We start from the raw sequence: 21,838 nt of genomic DNA, 5'->3' as shown, positions 1-21,838 counted from the left end.
TGTGGGTTGAAAATCGTAGTGTAAAGCCAGCCAGGAAGTTATAGCATGCCATGACTTGACTGACTTCATCTCCATTTCTTATTACAAAATGCAAAATACCAGTAAAAGTTTCAGAAAGGGATGGGCAAGTTTGTAATAATTGTCAAGTGGGTATGTTGTGTGAGCTGGAGAGACTTTCTAAATCCTTCCTAATTTTTAAGACACTTCTACCAGGTAAATCATGGCATGTCTTGGCCTCACTAATTTCATCTTCCATCGCAAAAATACAAAAGTACCAGCTGGAATTTTCTGAAATGAGAGCTGTCCGGAATTGCACACAACTTTTGGTTCTTTTAAAGTTCCAGCAAAGCTCCCTGAGCCAAAATAGTTTCCATGAAAAAAACAGACAGACATTTGCCACCACTTTCCATAGAAGCTGACAGGAAATTCCATCTCTGCCTTCATGAGGCAACCAGAGAGTCAATCCAACAAGGGGAAGACCTCTACAGACCTCTGGTTTTGGCAAGGAAGACCCTGTGCCATGCATGAATGGTCAGGATTGGGGTAGATGCGGTGCATGTAAATGACAAGCCTTCTGTTTCAGCGCCATCGCCAGCACACTACACTGTGGTAGGAGAAACAAAAGACAGAGGAAATGTGTTACACAGAAATAAAATCTAGTTCCATTTAATTCTTTAAATAGAGAGAAAATGAGAAACAGAGATATATGTCATCTAGAATTAAATGCGCTTAAAATAACTTCAGAATAAAATATTAAACAATGTTTGAATATGAACAATATTACATTTTTTCACTGTTCACAGCAACTGACATTTCACATTGACTTAACATGGATGTAATTAGTATTTGCCTCAGTGTTTCTACTTTATCAAGTTATATTTATTTATTTACTTACTTATTTAAACTGTATCTTAAGTAAATACCAAGCAAGTGAAAAACAGATAGATAGATAGATAGATAGATAGATAGATAGATAGATAGATAGATAGATAGATAGATAGATAGATAATGGACTTTTCTCCACATAATCTAACCCTAATAATAAACAGATTTAAAAACGCATCATTATTTAACAAAGAAAAATTTATAATAGGTTATACTATGAAGTTTTCTGTAAGGAGATGTTTATTCACCATTTATGGAAGGAATCTCCAAAGTTAGAGCTTTGTAACAGTCAGAGATAAAACTTTACGTTTTCCACAATGGAAAAGTCTTCAGGTCAGACAAATTTTTAACTTGTTAACTTCAAGAAAGAGGTTGGTGATATACAGAGTGCTCCACAGTTATTGCCCCCCCCCCTAAAGATTAGTAAAGAGGATTACAAAAATCCACCTTTTGGCGACGTCACTTCATCTCACACTGAAAAAAATGAGAAAAATCCAACCTTTAATTCAAATAAATTTATTCAGAGAAAAACACATCCCTCATCAAGAAATAATTATTTTCAACAAAAACACATGTGCCACTATTATTGGCACCCTTGGAAATGATAGTGAACACAATGTACCTGGAGTATGTTTCCCATTTAAATTGTACATGTTTGAGTTGACTGGAATGTGTAGGAACTTTCAAGCTGTAATCCATGACTTCCTGATTAACTGGGGAACAAATATGAGGTGACACAGAGGACAAATTCCCTGTTTGGTTATCCATCAACATGGATAAGAGAACACACAAACCAAATGAGGGAGAAGTGTATTGACCTGCATAAGTCAGGGAATGGTTATAAAAAATAGCTCCTCACCTGAAAATGTCCATTACTACTGTTAGAGTAATAATAAGAAAGTGGACACCAACTGGAACTGTTACAAACTTGCCTGGAAGAGGACCCAAGTTTATTTTACCCCCACATACAGTGAGGACAAGGGTAGGAGAGGCAAAAAATCCCCAAGGATCACTGTTGGTGAATTACAAGAAAAAGTAAAATCTTGTGGTTTCCAAGTCTCCAAAACAGATCAGTCTCTAAAACCACCATCAGACTCCACCTCCATGCCAACAGATTATTTGGAAGGTTCCAGAAAAAAAGTATTTTCTGTCAGTTAACCACAAATGTAAGCACCTGAAGTTTGTGAAAATCTACTACAACTTTGACTGGAACTGTGTTCTATGATCTAATGGAACAAAAATGGAGCTTTTTTGCAATAAACACTCAAGGTGGGTTTGGTGTAAAAAGAAGGATGGCTACAATGAAAAGAACCTGATTCCAACTGAAAAATATGGTGGAAGTTCTGTGATGTTTTGGGGCTGTTTTTCCTCCAAAGGCCCTGGAAACCTTGTTAAGGTACATGGCATCATAGACTCCATGAAATATCAGGACATTTTAAGTCAGAATCTAGCTGCCTCTGCCAGGAAACTAAAACTGGGTTGTCACTGGATCTTCCAGCAGGACAATGATCTGAAGCATATGTCCAAATCAACACAAAATGGTTCACTGAGCACACAATCAAGCTTCTGCCATGGCCATCACAGTCCCCTAACCTGAACCACAGTGAAAACCTGTGGGGTGAGCTGAAGAATAGAGAGCACAGGAGAGGCCCAAAGACCCTGGATGATCTGCAAAGAGTGTGTAAAGAGGAATGGTCTCAGATGTCCTGCTCTGTATCTCCAACCTTATAAAATGTTATAGGAGAGACTCAGCACTGTTTTACTGACAAATGGAGGCTGTACAAAGTATTCAATTCAGGGGTGCCAATAATAGTGGCTCATTAGTTTTTGTTGAAATTAGTTATTTCTTGATGAGGGATTTGTTTTTCTTTGAATAAATTTATTTCAATTAAAGGTTGGATTTTTCTCATTTTTTCAGTGTGAGATGAAGCAACTTCACCAAAAGGTGGATTTTTTCTAAACCTTTTGACTAATCTTTACAAGGGGGGGCAATATCTGTGGTGGGCAGAGTAGCAGCTTCATGCTAACTTTGTTGATTCTTAGACCTATGCCTGATTTTGATCTATGTATACTACTGCATGACATTATTTTCAGCTAGAGAATACAGTGTATGGCTTCTTTGTACTTATAATTACACAGTACCCTCCAAAAGTATTGGAACTGCAAGGCCAATTATTTTGTTTTTGCTATACACTGTAGACATTTGGGTTTCAGCTCGAAAGATGAATGACACGATAGATCAGTATTTCAGCTTTCATTTCCTGATATTTATATCTAGAGTCGTTAAACAACTTAGACCATGGCAGATTATGTTTGAACCCTTCCATTTTTCAAGTAATCAAAAATACTGGAGCATGTGACTGATGTGTTACTTGTTGCCCAGGTGTTTCCTGTTAGATTGATCAAACATTTAATAGCTCTGAATGTCCACTCTTGGTCTGAGGCCTGGGTTTCACCTGTGAAGACTGCATTTGTTGTTAAAAAGGATAAACCAACATAAAGACAAGAGAGCTACCTATGGGAGAAAAGAGGGAAAATCTATCAGAGCCATTGCATAAGCATTGGATACCGCCAACACAATTTGGAATGTCCTGAAAACAAAACAAACAAAAGAAAAAAAAACACACTGGTGTATTAACACCCAGACATTGAATAGGTTGGCCAAGAAAAACAGTAGAAGTTGATGACAGAATCATTGTGAGATCTATGAAGAAAAGCCAAAAAACAACAGTTACATCACCAAGAACCTCCCTAGGACAAGGGTGAAGATATCACAATCCGCTGATCAAAGACGATTTTGAGCACAGAAATAAAGAGGCCATATCTGCAAACCAGTCATCAGCAGTAAGAATCAGAAGGCCAAATTGGAATTTGCAAAGAAGTACAGATATCATCCACAAAAACTCTGGAACCAAGATGCACCTCTACCAAAGGGATGGAAAGGCCAAAGCGTGGAGAAAGAAAGAATCTGTTTACGATCCAGAACATACAAACTCATCAGTCAAACATGGTGGAGGTAGTGTTATGGCTTGAGCTTGCATGCTGGAATGGACTCACTTATCTTTATTGTTATGGAACTCATGATGGTATCAGCAGAATTAATTAAAAAGTCTGCAATGGCTCCAGAATGGTACAACATAAAAGTGTTTACTCTCTCATCTGGAGATCATGACTTCAAATCCTAATGATGCTGGGAGCTCAAGACAGCAAAATTGGCCATGGTTTCTCCCCCATATAACTGTAGACACTATTGTTGACTTGATGCAGTTAATGCAAGCAAATCATATGGACGGAATTGGGAGAGCACTTTTAACAGTGTGAGTTTGAGATCTTTTGTTTATTACTTTGCAGATTCTTTTGTAGGTCTTTCAATATATTTTGCATCAAAATGTCATTTATGTACTATTATTCCTCGATTCCCACTGACACAAGCCAGTGTTGTTTAGAGATGAACAAAAAGGGGATGAACTATACTTCTGCTGCCATCATTGTACTTGGACAGATTTCCTGAACATGATCAGGGCTTTCCCCAGAAAAAAATATCAGAGCGGTGCTAACGATGCGGAGCCCAGCTCATAAGGGCTGGCCCGGCCTGGCCCGGCCTGGCCCAAGGGCCCCAAAGGCTGCTAGGGGGGTTTGGGGGCATGTTCCCCTGGAAAATTTTGAAATTAGAGACTTTAAATGCTGCATTCTGGTGGCATCTAGGCCTGATTTAGGCACAATTCAACATTATTAAATTTGCTGTATTTTACTTTGTCAAATATGCAAAGGGAAATATTTAAAGGGCAAAATTAGATTTGAAATGAAAACACTTCATAGCACGCCTCTTAATTTTCCAATTCCAGGATGCCAGGAACAGACTCGGGGTCAACTCACACAACAGTGCCATCCAGTGACCAGTGGCTAGAACAAGGTTTTATGTATGGTTGCGAATGACTGTCAGCGCACGCAGCAAAACCCTTTATTTTCACTTCTGGGTTGAGTACCATGATAGTCTAGACCAGGGCTATTCAATTAGTTCGTAATGAGGGTCAGTTCATGAAAAGTACCCCAAATAAGGGGCCTGAGAAATACCGCTTGAAATGAGTAATCACATTAACAGCTACAGATCCAGTAAAGTACAACAACAAGGATTTTTTTTTTTAATATATATATTGTATTTTGTAACTGCATAACAAAATCAGTGCATTGTATTAAGACGAAGGCCCAAGCCTTTCTACATTCAAATGTCATGTTAGGAAATCAGTCTAGGTGAGCCATAATATCACATTTAGAATTTCAATCATTTAACTAAGACTTAAGTGCACACAACTGTACCAACCCCCCCCAAAAAAAAGACAAGTGCATAGTATGGAATGACCCAGAGGAAAATATTACTACTTACAACAGTTTTGTCTTTGTCTCATGGAAATAAATAAGATCTTACTGAATTCTGATCTGTTTCTCCTAAAATCCCGTTAGGAGCAAAAGAATAGCAGAAGAGTATTTTAAGATCTTAAGTTGAACTTAAATTGGACTTAATTGGGCTTTGACAATAGACTATTTCTTAGGAGTTCCAATTAAGAAGTAACGTTATGAGGCACTGGCAAGATTTTACTGAATTCTGGCTTGTTTCTTCTAAAACCCCTTTAGGAGAAAAAGACAGAAAGAGAGAGAGAAAAGAAAAGAAAAAAGAGAGAGATGATTTGTTTCTGAAACACAAAGACAAGACTGTTGTAAGAAGCAATGTTTTCCTCTGGGGAATTATATGACAACATATCAGTGCAGTGTTTTATCAAGGCAAATTAATTCTATTGAAATTGCATCAGACATTTCAAAAATCAGCCAACATTTGCCATCTAATGAGAGAAATGACTTTTTTTTTCGATTTAGCAAGAGCAGGGAAGTCAGGTGTGTACAGTGGGGCAAAAAAGTATTTAGTCAGCCACCAATTGTGCAAGTTCTCCCACTTAAAAAGATGAGAGAAGCCTATAATTTTCATCATAGGTACACTTCAACTATGAGAGACAGAACGGGGGAAAGAATCCAGGAAATCACATTGTAGGATTTTTAATGAATTAATTGGTAAATTCCTCAGTAAAATAAGTATTTGGTCACCTACAAACAAGCAAGATTTCTGGCTCTCACAGACCTGTAACTTCTTCTTTAAGAGGCTCCTCTGTCCTCCACTCGTTACCTGTATTAATGGCACCTGTTTGAACTCGTTATCAGTATAAAAGACACCTGTCCACAACCTCAAACAGTCACACTCCAAACTCCACTATGGCCAAGACCAAAGAGCTGTCAAAGGACACCAGAAACAAAATTGTAGACCTGCACCAGGCTGGGAAGACTGAATCTGCAATAGGTAAGCAGCTTGGTGTGAAGAAATCAACTGTGGGAGCAATTATTAGAAAATGGAAGACATACAAGACCACTGATAATCTCCCTCGATCTGGGGCTCCACACAAGATCTCACCCCATGGGGTCAAAATGATCACAAGAAAGGTAAGCAAAAATCCCAGAACCACACGGGGGGACCTAGTGAATGACCTGCAGAGAGCTGGGACCAAAGTAACAAAGGCTACCATCAGTAACGCACTACGCCGCCAGGGACTCAAATCCTGCAGTGCCAGATGTGTCCCCCTGCTTAAGCCAGTACATGTCCAGGCCCGTCTGAAGTTTGCTAGAGAGCATTTGGATGATCCAGAAGAGGATTGGGAGAATGTCATATGGTCAGATGAAACCAAAATAGAACTTTTTGGTAAAAACTCAACTTGTCGTGTTTGGAGGAGAAAGAATGCTGAGTTGCATCCAAAGAACACCATACCTACTGTGAAGCATGGGGATGGAAACATCATGCTTTGGGGCTGTTTTTCTGCAAAGGGACCAGGACGACTGATCCGTGTAAAGGAAAGAATGAATGGGGCCATATATCGTGAGATTTTGAGTGAAAACCTCCTTCCATCAGCAAGGGCATTGAAGATGAAACGTGGCTGGGTCTTTCAGCATGACAATGATCCCAAACACACCGCCCGGGCAACGAAGGAGTGGCTTCGTAAGAAGCATTTCAAGGTCCTGGAGTGGCCTAGCCAGTCTCCAGATCTCAACCCCATAGAAAATCTTTGAAGGGAGTTGAAAGTCCGTGTTGCCCAGCGACAGCCCCAAAACATCACTGCTCTAGAGGAGATCTGCATGGAGGAATGGGCCAAAATACCAGCAACAGTGTGTGAAAACCTTGTGAAGACTTACAGAAAACGTTTGACCTCTGTCATTGCCAACAAAGGGTATATAACAAAGTATTGAGATGAACTTTTGTTATTGACCAAATACTTATTTTCCACCATAATTTGCAAATAAATTCTTTAAAAATCAGACAATGTGATTTTCTGGATTTTTTTTTTCTCATTTTGTCTCTCATAGTTGAGGTACAGTATACCTATGATGAAAATTACAGGCCTCTCTCATCTTTTTAAGTGGGAGAACTTGCACAATTGGTGACTGACTAAATACTTTTTTGCCCCACTGTACGTGGTCAGGGCAATACGCATACAGTGGTGTAGATTCTGGGCAGTGAGGGATGCTTGATTATTAGTTTTAATGGCATTCATGTGTGAGAATGACAATTCGCATGTGTAAGTACTGCCAAACATTGTGAGGTTAAAAAGAGTAAGACCCCTTGAATGAGGGAATTTCTCGTGGCTGCCGTCATGAGTCCAAAACTTATCAGAACCTGCCAGCTGTAATGACTGTCGCAGGTCATCTGATGACTGAATGTCAGTGAGTTCGAGTTGTAAAGACGCTTCATTTAATGACGTTACCAGCTCCTTTGCTTTCAGTGCAAACTCTCTGTCAATATTCACACCGAAAGGGTCCTTCTCTGTCCACTCACTGTGGAACTGTCTGTTTGCTGCATCAACTTTTTTGCTCCTTTAAAGTAGAAAGAGACATTTTGTCTAACTAACATGCTAGCAAGAACAGGACCATAGTTAGAAGAGCCGGAGGCGCAAGAGAGGAGAGCAGCGCCTGTGCCTGGACATGTTTTTTTTTTTTACTTTTTTTTTAAATAATAACAATACTTAAAGGGTCAGTACAAATTGCCTTGTGGGCCGGACCCGGTCAGAGGGCAGTCAATTGAATAGCCCGGGTCTAGACCTGTATATTTCAATATCTTCCTATTTCTAGAATTATTAGTAATTTTCAGAGGGGAACAGGAGATATTTAGGTGTGGAAAGTACTCTGCATTGTTCAATTTATGGTATTGATTTTTTTTTTTTGGCGTGCAAGTGATAGCACGGTGCTGACATTGCACAGTGTGGTGGAGCGCTGCGCATCCGCACTTTGGGGAAAGCCCTGATGATCTATATATTGTCATCTTTGTCACTGCCGAACCGGATCCAGGCTTGAGGCAAACCCTGTTTTAGTAGACTTGGCCAGAATTGCAGCAGTAGGGTGGCCAGTTTCTTTCTGCGCACTCACAAATATTCACACATATGGACAATTTAGAGTAGCCAATTATCCTAACTGCATGTCTTTGAACCGTGGGGGGAAACGGAGTACCCAAAGGAAACCCATGCAGACACAAGAACATGCAAACTCCACACAGAAAGGCACCCATTGGCCACTGGGCTCAAACCCAGAACCTTCTTGCTATGAAGCAACAGTGCTAGCCACTGTACCACCGTGCCACCCATCTATATATTGTAAACAGTCCAAAATACATACGCCATATACAGTATAGAAATGTATGACACAACACAGGAATACAATTCAGATTTAAGAAATGGAGCCAAGATTCTATGGAAAATACCTGTAGTTTCTCTAATCTTAGCCATCCTTTGGCATCCTTCGCGTCCCATGCTGGACTCTGTACCAGGTGTTGCATGATGCTTTCGTAAAAATGAAGGATTTAAAGTCTGATGGATGAGTTTGCGATGGGGACTTTGGCTGTAGCCTTTTTCTTCTGAATTTGGGTATCCAAGGCCTTTCAAAGAAGGTTCAGTGATCAGGTGGATGTTCTCAGCAGTGCAGAGTGGTGAATCCATGGGCGTCACGCAGCTGCTACTTCCTGTACTGCATCCTGCATCAATGGATGAGCACTGCGAACTCTGCAGGGAATAAATTCCTTCACTCTGGAGCGAGGACATCCTCTTTGTTAAATGGTACTCATATAACTGCGTCACTTCCATCTCAGATGATGGTACCTTGCTTTGCTGGTCATTTGTGGCTTGGTCAATTAAGTAAGCTTCATTTGCAGCTGAGCGAGCGTTCAGGTCCATCAGCGATCCTCTTAGATTACTTGGAGCGATGGTGTTAGAGCTGCCACACTTTGGTGCCTTAGAGAAAATGTTCTCCTCTGATTTACAGTTCAGGACCTGTTGTGATCGTGCATTCTTGTCCTGAAGTGGAAAAGTCATCCTCTGAAGGTCAAACCCTGTGTGAAGAGGTTCTCTTGAATTTACATTGTTGTATCTCCCAACAACATCCTCTGCATTAGATCCAACTGGCTTTATTTGTGATGATTCATTTTTGCTTGCAATTCCCAATCTGCAGTCTCCCTCATCAACTTTTCCTTGTCTCTTGCCCATCATGGCGTCCATGTGCATTTTGTTGAAGTAATCAGACAGCGATTTGGTCTCCATTGTTTCAGGTTCCATCTCCAAATGGTCTGAATGGAGGGCCTGACATGAAGCCACAGCTGTGGACTTCAGTTCTTCCTCCTGGTTTCTAGATGTGGCCCTCAAACGAAACTCTGTTTTCTCTGCATCCAGTGTCTGATACCCTTCAGCAGTGGCCACAAACATTTTCAGCGGATTATCTGAGAGTTTCTGAGCTCCTGCTAGCTCTGAGCTTTCTGTCATTTCAGAGGAATTAGTTTCATTTCCAGAATCTGAAGCGGACTCAGGACTATAGGATCGAGATATTTCTACACCTGTGTGTCACAGAAAGACAAATGTTTTAGCCAATATTTGACATTTTAATGGGATGATAATCTCTAAAAAAAAAAAAATCACAGTTTCACGGTATCAGTTATCATGAAGGTGCCATTTAAAATCACACAAGCATGTGGAAAACCACACATTTACAATATAACACTGATATTGTCGTTAAAACAATAGTTTATAGGCATACGGTATCAGATGCTCACTGGTCGTGCTGTGAAAATTGTGCATACAGACGCTCATCAAAGTTTCCAAATCTGTCATTACTTAACTCTTGAATATTTTCTATCATGAATAATATCATTAAAAAGCTTATAATCTCTGCTTTCCAAATAAATGTATCTCATTAAGATCTGTTCAGTACTTTGGGAGTAACAGCAGGTTGAATTGGTACAACAGAGTACACTCTGCTCACGTGACATCAGGAAACTGCCGGTGCTTTTTGAGTGAGGGGAAAGCAGTCAGGCTCTCTTCTGATTGATTTCCGACTGGATTACTCATGAATATCAATCAGATAACTTTTATAGGGATATTCTCCAGCTCTCACGGTTTCTGATGAAGTATTCAGCAAAATTTCCCGTCAGCTAGTTTTGATGTTATGAGTCACGGGAGACTTTGAAGTGAGTTTTCATAGTTTTGCCTACTTATTTTTTTTTTCAAATCAAACTGATTCCTGTAAATAAATAACTATTTTAGAATATATCTGTAGTGGTTTTGATGAAAAATATTGAGATCTTAGTGGTCAGAATGATTTTTTTTTTAAAAACGGAAGTCAGAAACGCAAGTGTCAATTTCAATTCATCCATCCATCCATTATCTGTAGCCACTTATCCTGTACAGGGTCGCAGGCAAGCTGGAGCCTATCCCAGCTGACTATGGGTACACCCTGGACAAGTCGCCAGGTCATCGCAGAGCTGACACATAGACACAAACAATCATTCACACTCACACCTATGGTCAATTTAGAGCCATCGATTAGCCTAACCTGCATGTCTTTGGACTGTGGGGGAAACCGGAGCACCCAGAGGAAACCCACGCGACACGGGAAGAACATGCAAACTCCACACAGAAAGGCCCTCATCGGCCACTGGGCTCAAACCTGGACCTTCTTGCTGTGAGGTGACAGTGCTAACCACTACACCACTGTGCTGCCCAATTTCAGTTCAATTAATTGGAATTGTTTATTGGATGTGGCTCACAGTTTTTTTGAGGATAGCCTTGAAAGCTGTGAATATTATCATTTATATTCTTTCATATAAACACTAGTAGGCCCTATGTTTGAGAAATACAAAGGCCTACAGAGCACAAAGAGGGTATTAGAAATTATCTTTTTTAAAAATTTTTATTGAGTGTACCAATTTAACTGTTTTACCTAATTAGCATAATTCATACTAATTAAATACTCATCTCATCTCATTATCTCTAGCCGCTTTATCCTGTTCTACAGGGTCGCAGGCAAGCTGGAGCCTATCCCAGCTGACTACGGGCGAAAAGCGGGGTACACCCTGGACAAGTCGCCAGGTCATCACAGGGCTGACACATAGACACAGACAACCATTCACACTCACATTCACACCTACGGTCAATTTAGAGTCACCAGTTAACCTAACCTGCATGTCTTTGGACTGTGGGGGAAACCCATGCAGACACGGGGAGAACATGCAAACTCCACACAGAAAGGCCCTTGCCGGCCATGGGGCTCGAACCCGGACCTTCAGTGAGAGCAGTTTCAAGCAATTTGGACTGAATTTGCATTTTCGCCTGATCTACCTGTTTATTTGTATGTTTATTTATCCCATATTTTCCAAACTTTGTTTTTTTTCTGTGGGTGGAGGATCTCAAGACCAAATTTGTAACCTTGCTTAACATGACATAACCAAAAAGCAAGTAAACAGAAAGAGCTCATCCAAAGAGTTCATCATTGGTAAACCAAGCTTAAATTATTGGTATATACACTAGTCATGTTGCTACTAATATATAAAGCTAACCATATTACCATGGAAAGGCCATGCTTTTAACTATTGCTCTTCACATTGCTTTTTTTAATTTATTTATACCATGATGTAACTAGGACTAGATTATACACACCAAATATGGCTGTAGTATAACATGTACTAGCAGCATAACATAAAACTTTTGCTTTGTCTGACCTTAGTAAAATGTAGCTAGCAAATGAGATAAAACAGTACCATCTTCATGTTTATCTACAATATATATGCTTTTAGTAAAACAGAGAATAAAATATAGTTCAATAAAATCAAAGGATTACCATTAGATTGAACTCTGTAACTAACCGTGAAACCATGACACCATAACAAGCCTTCACACCATACAAGTAATTTTGCTCATATTTTCAATCTTTTATTTGTACAAAAAAAAATGACAAAGACAATGAAACCAATGAATATGTTTACAACATCAACAATGGACCAAAACGAACAAATGGTTCAGGGAAAAGAAAGCAACATCTCAAAACAAACAAACAAAAAGAGTTCACTTGTATGTATAATAAAAATAAATATGTGAAACTATACGGAAATATAGGTGGGGGAATGGACTGTACATTTTAAAAATAATCAAAAATCAATGGCTGAAGGACTTCATCAATGAATGAACGTTACAATAGAGTAAGAACCTGAATTATTGTCCGACTGTGGGTGGGACTGATCTTCAGAGGCTGCCAAAGCTTCTAGCGCTTTCAAAGTGGAAACAACAGCATTATCAAACACTTCCTCTGTCCCTCTGTCCACGTTCATCGGCACGGAGTCAATTAGTGACACTGGGATGTCCAAGTTTCTTTTAGCCCTCATTTGTTCTCCTTGGTGCTCATCTTCATCTGAGCTGTCCCTAAACCCTGGTGGTGGTGCAGCTATGGCCAAGTTTAGCGACTGCAAAAGCACATCATTGTCTTCTACATCATTTCCCTCTGGTGGCGGTGGAAGAGAAGTCAGGTCAATGATATCGTCGCTGGATTCCGACAGGGAAAGCAGTGACAGACCTCTTTCTCGAGAATCCGCCATTGCCATCACTGACATGTCATCCTCACAACTAATGTCATCTTCATCCTCAGCATCATCGGTGGTTTCAGCATAGCAGATATCATGCAGGAGTGGCTCCTCAATTCCTTCAGCAGTACCAAAGATCTTACCATCACCGTAGACCATGTGATTCCCATATTGGAAGCCATCCATATCCAAACAAGAATCCAAGGGTTTATAGTCATCCTGATGCAGATAAAGTGGCCGTTGATCATCCAAAACCTCCGGAATATCCTCCATCAACCTTTGGTACCCCAAATGCTGGGGATTCATGCTATCCAGTGGAGCATCTCCAAATATAAAAGACACCTTGGCACTCTTGGGTGACTCATCAGACTGGCCCCTGAAAAAGGGCTGTGCTTGTGCATGGCTTTGCATACAGGTGCCCCTGCCTGATTGGTGCGCTTGGTGGAGCTCAGTAATATACAAAGGGGTGGAGTCTGAGTCTGAGAGCCTACCACTGTGGTCCTCACACCCAGTACAGGAACCATAGTTCCACTCAATCGCTTGAAACTTGTGCTTTTCCCGCAAATCATGGCCTAACAAAAGAGAGGTGGCACATCAGTTAAAGCCAGAAAAGAGAGGGACAAATAGTATAGAATGTTTCAAGTTTTTAAACACCCCCATGAATGCATGCATCCATATCTATGAATCCACTCTTACCAGATGTGCTGTTGGCCATGTTAAAGATGGAGCGCCGTGAATCCACCAGCAGTCTGTAGTAACCCGCAGTCAGGCATGCCAGATTCATTGCATCACTTGACTCCATTATTAGCATGATGGGCTGACAAAACAACAAAATCTAAATGTAGTTTGAAAACAGAATAAATGACCAATACTAGTAGGAATATTTAGGAAAAAAAATCCATTCATCACACATATAGCAGCACATAAAGTGCCACCTTTATATTCATCTTCTATATATCCAGTTCTAATACATCAGTGCACCAAACAATTGCACCAAACTTCCCTTGCTAACACAAATGAAAATGTCATATATTCATCCAATTCCAGTCCAGCATGGAGAGCTCCACCAAGACTTTCATCTTGTCCATCAATCAATTAATCCATTCATGAATCCATCCAAACACCCTCAGTGATCAATCATTCCATCCACCTCATCTTTTTGTATCTTACCCCATCCATCTACCTAAATACCCCCATTCATTCAACCACAAGTCCAGGTATCACAGGCAACATCTCTCAATTCATTCATCTACTACACCTTCATCCATCCATCAATCCATCCAAACAAATCCCCATCTATCCATCCACACTTCATAAGTTCACACCCATTCACATGACCCTCATGATCTTATCAAAACATTTCAATCCATCCATCTATCCTTCCGATTGTACTCTGTGGAATCCATCAATCCACCCATCTATCCAAACACCTTCCAATCCATTTATCCATCCATTAATCCAGTGTTTCTCAACTCATGGGTCCATTTTTGTGGCTACTGCCTCATAGAGGCAGGAGCCACTATGTCATCATGTTATAAGAATATAAGAATGAGTGTAACAACAACACACTGCGCATGCGCATACAGGTGCTCCTATTAAAATGGCCAGTGAGTTTATACAGTTCGGTTCACTATTCGAAATAAATGGACTAGACTAAAGAAATTGCTTTCAGACATGTTTATGCTTATTACCAAGGGAAAGTGCGATCCTCATCTCATCTCATTATCTCTAGCCGCTTTATCCTTCTACAGGGTCGCAGGCAAGCTGGAGCCTATCCCAGCTGACTACGGGCGAAAGGCGGGGTACACCCTGGACAAATTGCCAGGTCATCACAGGGGTGACACATAGACACAGACAACCATTCACACTCACATTCACACCTACGGTCAATTTAGAGTCACCAGTTAACCTAACCTGCATGTCTTTGGACTGTGGGGGAAACCGGAGCACCCGGAGGAAACCCACGCGGACACGGGGAGAACATGCAAACTCCACACAGAAAGGCCCTTGCCGGCCCCGGGGCTTGAACCCAGGACCTTCTTGCTGTGAGGCGACAGCGCTAACCACTACACCACCGTGCCGCCCAAGTGCGTTCCTATTTTTATTTTATAAAATATACTCCAGGTTGTCCCCCTTTCCTCGCCTTCTTCGGCCATTGGTCCCATGTGTAATGTAGCCGGGCCTTTTCCAGGAAATAAGAGTTTCGGTCATGGCCGCAGCATGTGTATGTCAGCCTTGGTTCAGAGGTTTCAGTTTCAAAAACTATAAGAGGTAAGAGTAGAATAATATAAAGTACAGACACTTGGTATATTTCACTTCTGTGATTTTTGAATAGTTCATTTTTGGATTATGCTTCATTTTTGTGGCTACTGCCTCATAGAGTATATATATATATATTTACTGTATGGACATGGAATCAGAAAACAATTTTATTTATAAGCAGTAGCCACATGTACCCATAGCGTACCTATTTTTTGGTCATGGGCTCTTTATGAGGCCTGCCTGATCCATTCTGATGCCCTACATCTGACTGGAGTCTCATCTCGTTGCTCCTGTGGAGAACGGCCCCATACGGACAGTTGAAAGTCATACTTGGAAGATGGCTCTGGAAACTTACAGTAATGCTTTTATGGCTGAGGACTACAGTTAAATTGCTAACTTTAGGACTGCAGTTGTCATGAACAGTTTTGCACTCAAGTTTCCATCAGTGAACAGTTTATAACTTTAACAAAACAGATTTCATATTAAGATTATAATGAATTTCCTGGTTTCACAGTTATACTTTGTGACTATATAGGACACTGTTATAGAAGCAAGTTATTTATAATCATGTTGTCTGTTATCATCCAAATGAAGATGGGTTCCCTTTTGAGTCTGGCTCCTCTCAAGGTTTCTTCCTCGTGTCGTCTGAAGGAGTTTTACCTTGGCACTGTCGCCACAGGCTTGCTCATTGGGGAAAGATTAGGGATAAAATTAGCTCATGTTTAAAGCCTTTCATTTTCTGTAAAGTTGCTTTGTGACAATGTCTATCGTTAAAAGTGTTATAAAAAATAAACTTGACTTATAATTGGCTTAAAAAACACTGCTTAACGCAAATGAAAATCCACATACATGTTGTTATAGCCAATAAAAAACATTTGTTGTGTCATGTGCATCCAATCACATTTTGTTAATTTTGGTGCTAATTTATCTGTAAACAGTTGGTGCTTACATGGATGGATGGAGTGAAATTCCATCTTCCTAGAAAAGGCTGGAAAACACTATGAAGATTCTAATCTATAAGATTAGATCATTACATAAAATATGGCACATGCCCAGAAGACAAGCATGGCTTGTTCAGACCCACACTGTGTTCTGTGCTGTGAGCTATTGGCTGCAGAAAGCATGAAACCATCAAAATTTAGAATTTTGATGGTTTCATGCTTTCTGCAGCCAGTAGCTCACCACATAGTGTGCACAGTGTGGGTCTGAACAAGCCATGCTTGTCTTCTGGGTGTGTGCCATATTTTAAGACATTTAGAGACAATTTAAGACATTTTGAGATCATTTAGATATCTTATTTTATCCTCTGCAGTTAACATGACCAGAGAACTCCTTGCCGAATCTGCCACAAATCCTGCATTGAAAAAAAAAATCCCACTCTCCAGTGACACCATTCAGAGGAGAACATCAGATGTGTCTGAGAACATAAATCAGCAGACAGTAACACGCATTCAGCCAAGTGACTATTGTGCACTCAAGATGAATCAACAGATGTATCCGATCATGCCATCCTGATTTTGAGACTCTTGTCAAAATGAAATTACACCCACAGATTTCCCACTGATTTGCACAGGCGATGATTTCAGCTTTCTTCTTGTTATTATATTATATATTATACGTATATATGTTAAGTCTCATAATGTTTATGCGTTTAATAGCCTCTTTTCCACATCACATTGTTCGCCGATCGCTTGACCCTCACTAGTTTACTGCCACCAATTTTAGTCACACGTTTTGGCTTTGTTGACAGTCTGCTTATCTGCTTCCTCCGCACATACATCAGTAAGTGCCTGCACTCTCACAGGATACTTCGCCGTAATGGATGTAGTGGAGGGTCCTAAACAGACTGCTCTAAACGCACAGGGGCATTTGCTAGGAGAACATCAACAGATACTTGTCGACCTCAACACTTGGATGACACAGCTCACATCTGTGATATTGCAGGCCCTCCTAACATGCTCCGAGCCTCTTCCTAGCCCAGCGCTTCAACTCCCCACTCCAGAGAAGTTCAGTTTCAGTTTATTTTATAAGGGACCATGCTGGGTGCGATTTGCTAGGGGGGATGGTGGGGATCATCCCCCCCTCTGGTTTTTATCTCTGCTGAAAAAAATCCTCGGGGACAACCCCATCAATAAAACAAACAAACCAAAAAAAAAGTTGACATGACAGGCATGTTGTGACACAGTTTTCTATGGTCTACATTGCACTCACTTTCAAAATGACCCGAAGTGGCAGCTTTGATGTTCACGAACGTCCCCAGCAAATAGATACATTGTAGATAATAACAATATCCGTGGAGTGCAGGCTGGACGACAACGGTGTGCTTGCTGCGTGTGCTGCGCTGTGCCCCTTAAGCTGGCCGAAGGATGAAGGCGAGCGCATTCTGTTTGGGGAAGACAAACTTGTCAGAATTAAAAAAAACCTGGCAGCTGAGGTCTCTGACACCGCTCTGCTGCTGAAAGAATTTCGACAGTACAAGTTCAACGGAGTCCAAGGAGAAAATCTCCTCAACTTGCTTTCTGTCGTCTCCACGCTTCCCGTGTCAACAGCAGAGTGTGAACGTGGATTTAGCGCCATGAATCACATCCTTACTGATGAGCGCAACAGAATGAATGTATCCACATTGAACAGCCTTCTTTTCCTCACTGTCAATGGGCCAGACGTGCGTTCCTTCCCTGCTGAGAAATTCGCAGAAATGTGGATTAAAGAAGGGCGAAACGCGGCGGATAGCGCACCGATGGGAAAGCAGAAAAGGCCACATGAACTGCGCCATCAGAGCAAACTGTTCATTTAGTATTCATGTATTTTAGTGATTTTCGAGTCACTGTCCATTTAATCCAGAGGGAGAGAAACATCACAGCAACGCGACAAGCAATGCGAACTTTTTTGTGTGTTAGTGTTCGTGTATTTAGTCAGAGCGATAGGAAGATGAATTTACTATTTAGTTTAGTGTTCGTTTTCGTTTAGTGTTTGTTAATTCGTTTAGTGTTCATTTTCATTTAGTGTTATTCATTTGATATCATCGGATGTTATTGAGCTGTTAGCCTATTGTTACCTTAATTTTGTGACGTTTCATGATTAAAAAAAAAAAAACATCCCCCCTTCTGTTTTTTTGACAAATCGCACCCTGGGACCATGTACAATTAAAACATAAATGTTGCCATTTAATGCATCGTACCAGAATTAGCCTCAGGCTAATTTACATCTGCAGTCCCAGGCAAGACATAAAAACAACAATACATAAAACATACAAAATAAATATCCAGACCCCCTACCTCACCCAAATAGCAAACTCCACTCGTACAGTTAACAAATCACTCACATGAGTGTCCAAACCCCCTACATCCCAAACTCGCACATAGGCACACACACTCTCACACACAGCCGCATCCAACACAAACACATTCTGTCAGCACCATGAATCAGTGATTACAGTTTTGACTGTTTTTTAGGAAACATTTCAGTTGTGATTTGAAGCTCCTGATGGAGAGACAGCTCTTTAAATCCCCTGACAGTGCATTCCACTGTGTAGTGGCTTTAAAAGAAAAAGAAGACTGTCTAAAAGTTGTGCGATAGAAAGACACCTGGAGACATCATTGTATGGAAGGGTTTTTTACTGCAATGTTTATGTATTTTTCCACCATGCCGCATTTATTGGAGGAGCACAAGATCGCAAAATTTATATCTTTTCTCTTGGGCAAAGCACTTCACTGGGCCACCGCAGTTTGGAATAAGGGGCACGAGCAAACCAAGCCCTATGAACAATTCCTCACCATGTTTAAAAGGGTGTTTGATCAGGAACCAGAAGGGATAGAGGTTGGAGAGAGTCTCCTCGCCAGTCCCCAAGGCTCCAGAAGTGTTGCTGAATATGCGTTGGAATTCAGGACACTAGCAGCTGCCAGTGGGTAGAACGATCCGGCACTGAAAGTGGTCTTTTGCCAAGGCTTACGTCCAGAGATCGTTAGTGAGCTGGCTTGTAGAGATGAGAGCCTCACTCTGGACTCCCTCATTGACTTAACTATTCGACTCGACCAATTGTTAAAGCACTGACCATCTATCCACTTCAATAGCAAATCTGCCCAGTCTATGGAGGATGGCTCACCCATGGAGCTCTCATGCACCCGTCTAACCCGCGTCAAATGTGCTAGGTGGCGCAAGGAGGGGTTATGTTTCTACTGTGGGAGCCCTGAGCATAGCATTCGGCAATGTCCCGTACGACCAGCCCGAGAGACCCCAACAGAGAGGCCTGTAAGCTCCATAAGTCCGGTGAGAAAATTCAGTTCTAAATCCTTTACCATCCCAGTCCTACTCAGGGTAGGGTCCTCCACTGATGTCTTATCTGCTTTTATTGATTCAGGGGCAGAGGGGAGCTTTATCAGTAGTGCCATCATGCAGAACCTCGACCTGCCTACCATCCCCCTGCACAGCGCACTCAGTATCAAGACCATCGATGGAGGACCCATAGGCAATGGACTGGTCACCACTCACACACAACCAGTACAGATTCAAATAGGGCCTTTGCACAAAGAATTCATATCACGCTATGTAACCACCACCATTGATCATGGCATCATCTTTGGCTATCCCTGGCTGCAGCTACATGATCCATTTATTTTCATGGCAAAACAAGGAAATTCTTCAATGGTCACCCACATGCTTCCAGAACTGCCTCTCTCTCCCTCAGATCAGAGTAGCTTCTACCTCCGTAGAGAGCCCCCAATCTGACTCCATAGACAATATTCCGGATTGTTACTTAGACCTTGTAAAAGTCTTCAGTAAGGGGAAGGCCTACAGGTTACCTCCACACAGGCCGTACGATTGCTCAATTGACTTACTGCTAAGTATGTCTCCTCCACATGGTCATATTTATCCCTTGTCCCAAAAGGAACAGGCGGCCATGAAGGAATATATTCAGGAGGCTCTCAAACAGGGATATATCCGGCTGTTAGGACTAGGACTGTTTTGGCCTCTAGAGGCCGCTGTTATTTCCTTTTCATGTCGTGTTTATTTTGGCCTCTAGAGGCCGCCACTGTTCCTGTGTTTTGTGTTTGTGTTAATTGCCTAATTATCTTCACCTGTGTCCTTAATTAGTTTGTCTATTTATACCCCTGAGTTCAGTCCTCTTGTCACGGAGTCTTTGTGCTGTTATGTTTATCTCCAGTTTCCTTTGTACTGTGTTTTTTGATCTTCTTAGCTTTTGTATTTTTGCACTTTGCTTTTCTTTTGGATTATACTCTTTGGTTGTTTTTTTTTTGTCTTTTGTTTTGCCCTGTATATAGTGTATATAGTTTAAATAAACCTTTTGATTCTTTTTCTACTTCCGCCTCACGCCTCTGCATTTGAGTCATCCCCCTGGTGGCCTAGTGGGGGTTTGCTGGATTATCACACCAACGAACCAGGTTCGAATCCCAGCAAAACCCTAACAGAAAGACTCCGTCATGACCGACTCAGCAGAGGCTGCTTCAACTGTCTACCCGGCCAACCTTCAGGGAATTATGGCAGCTTTGACACGCTTTGGAGCGACCATGGACGCTCATGGACGTACGCTCACCAGCCAACGTGAGGCCCTCGCTCGCCACGAGGAACTGCTTCAGCAAATTGGGAAAACCTTGGCACAGCTGACATCTCTGCCTGCATCTCCTGCTCCTGATCCAGTTCCTGCTCCTGATCCAGCTCCCACTCCTGCTCCAGTGCCTCCTGCAATGCTGCCTTCTTCACCTCGCGAACCCAGCCTTCCTGCACCACAGAGGTATGACGGCAAGCACAGTGAGTGCCGAGAGTTCCTTACCCAGTGTCAACTCACCTTTGAGCTTCAGCCTACCACCTACACTACAGATCGCCGCAAGATTGCCTTTGTGATCACCTTATTAGCTGGTAAGGCGCGAGCCTGGGCTACTGCTATCTGGCAAAGACAGGGACCTGAGTGCTTTGATTTCCAGCTGTTTTCTGAAGAGATGCTTCGGGTCTTCGATCAGGCAGACATCAGTACCGACGCAGCCCGAAAGCTCATGTCCATCCGGCAAGGAGGAAGCGTCGCAGATTACGCCATCTCGTTCCGAACACTCGCAGCAGTAAGTGGATGGAACGAGACTGCCCTGGTGTCAGCCTTCCACCATGGTCTGTCTGACCCCATCAAGGACGGTCTGGCCTCTATTGGATGCCCAAGTGACCTCGAAACCCTCATCTCACATGCTATTCGTCTGGACAACAGGATGAGAGAACGCCACCAAGCCTTGAGCCCCCCCAGCCTCCCTACCTCTACCTGGAGACCGTCTACCTCCTTCAGTGACTGTCCAGAACCCATGCAAGTGGGTCGTACTCGCCTCTCCGCATCTGAGAGGGAGCGCAGAAGGAGGGACAAGTGCTGCATCTACTGTGGCAAGCCTGGTCACTTCCGAGCATCATGTCCCGAACTCTTGGGAAAAGGACCGCCCCGTCCAGCCGAGGGAGGGTTGTGACGGGGCCTACCCTCTCTCCCGGACTCCCTGGCCAAGGAATCTACATCCCGGTCTCCATCTCCTGGGGTGAGTCTGTCCACTCTTGTCAAGCTTTGATAGACTCAGGGGCGGCTGGGAACTTTATGGATATTCACTTCGCCCAAAGCATCAATATTCCGACTGCACCTCTTGAAGTCCCACTGTCTGTGTCTGCCCTCGATGGCCAAGCGTTAGGTGATGGAAGAGTCACCCAAGTTACTTCTCCAGTTTTCCTCCAGTCTCAAGGTCACAAGGAAGAAATATCCCTGCACCTGATTCCTTCACCTGA

At 42.0% G+C, this 21,838-nt stretch overlaps 1 protein-coding gene across 1 annotated transcript in view; it reads right to left on the bottom strand.

Annotated features, from left to right (window-relative positions):
- Window positions 1-531: 531 nt before the first annotated feature.
- Window positions 532-21,838, bottom strand: part of frmpd4 (FERM and PDZ domain containing 4) — a 138,982-nt gene continuing 117,675 nt past the window's right edge. The window contains exons 15-18 of the mRNA XM_060936630.1: window positions 13,508-13,628; window positions 12,442-13,383; window positions 8,675-9,796; window positions 532-604 (exon numbers count right to left, since the gene is read on the bottom strand). Of these exons, the coding sequence (XP_060792613.1) occupies window positions 600-604; window positions 8,675-9,796; window positions 12,442-13,383; window positions 13,508-13,628 (2,190 nt within the window). The 3' untranslated portion in view covers window positions 532-599. The remainder of the gene's footprint in view (window positions 605-8,674; window positions 9,797-12,441; window positions 13,384-13,507; window positions 13,629-21,838) is intronic.

This window comes from Neoarius graeffei, chromosome 13, assembly GCF_027579695.1.
Source record: "Neoarius graeffei isolate fNeoGra1 chromosome 13, fNeoGra1.pri, whole genome shotgun sequence".
NCBI lineage: Eukaryota > Metazoa > Chordata > Actinopteri > Siluriformes > Ariidae > Neoarius > Neoarius graeffei.
This window is presented reverse-complemented; position numbering and strand designations above follow the sequence as displayed.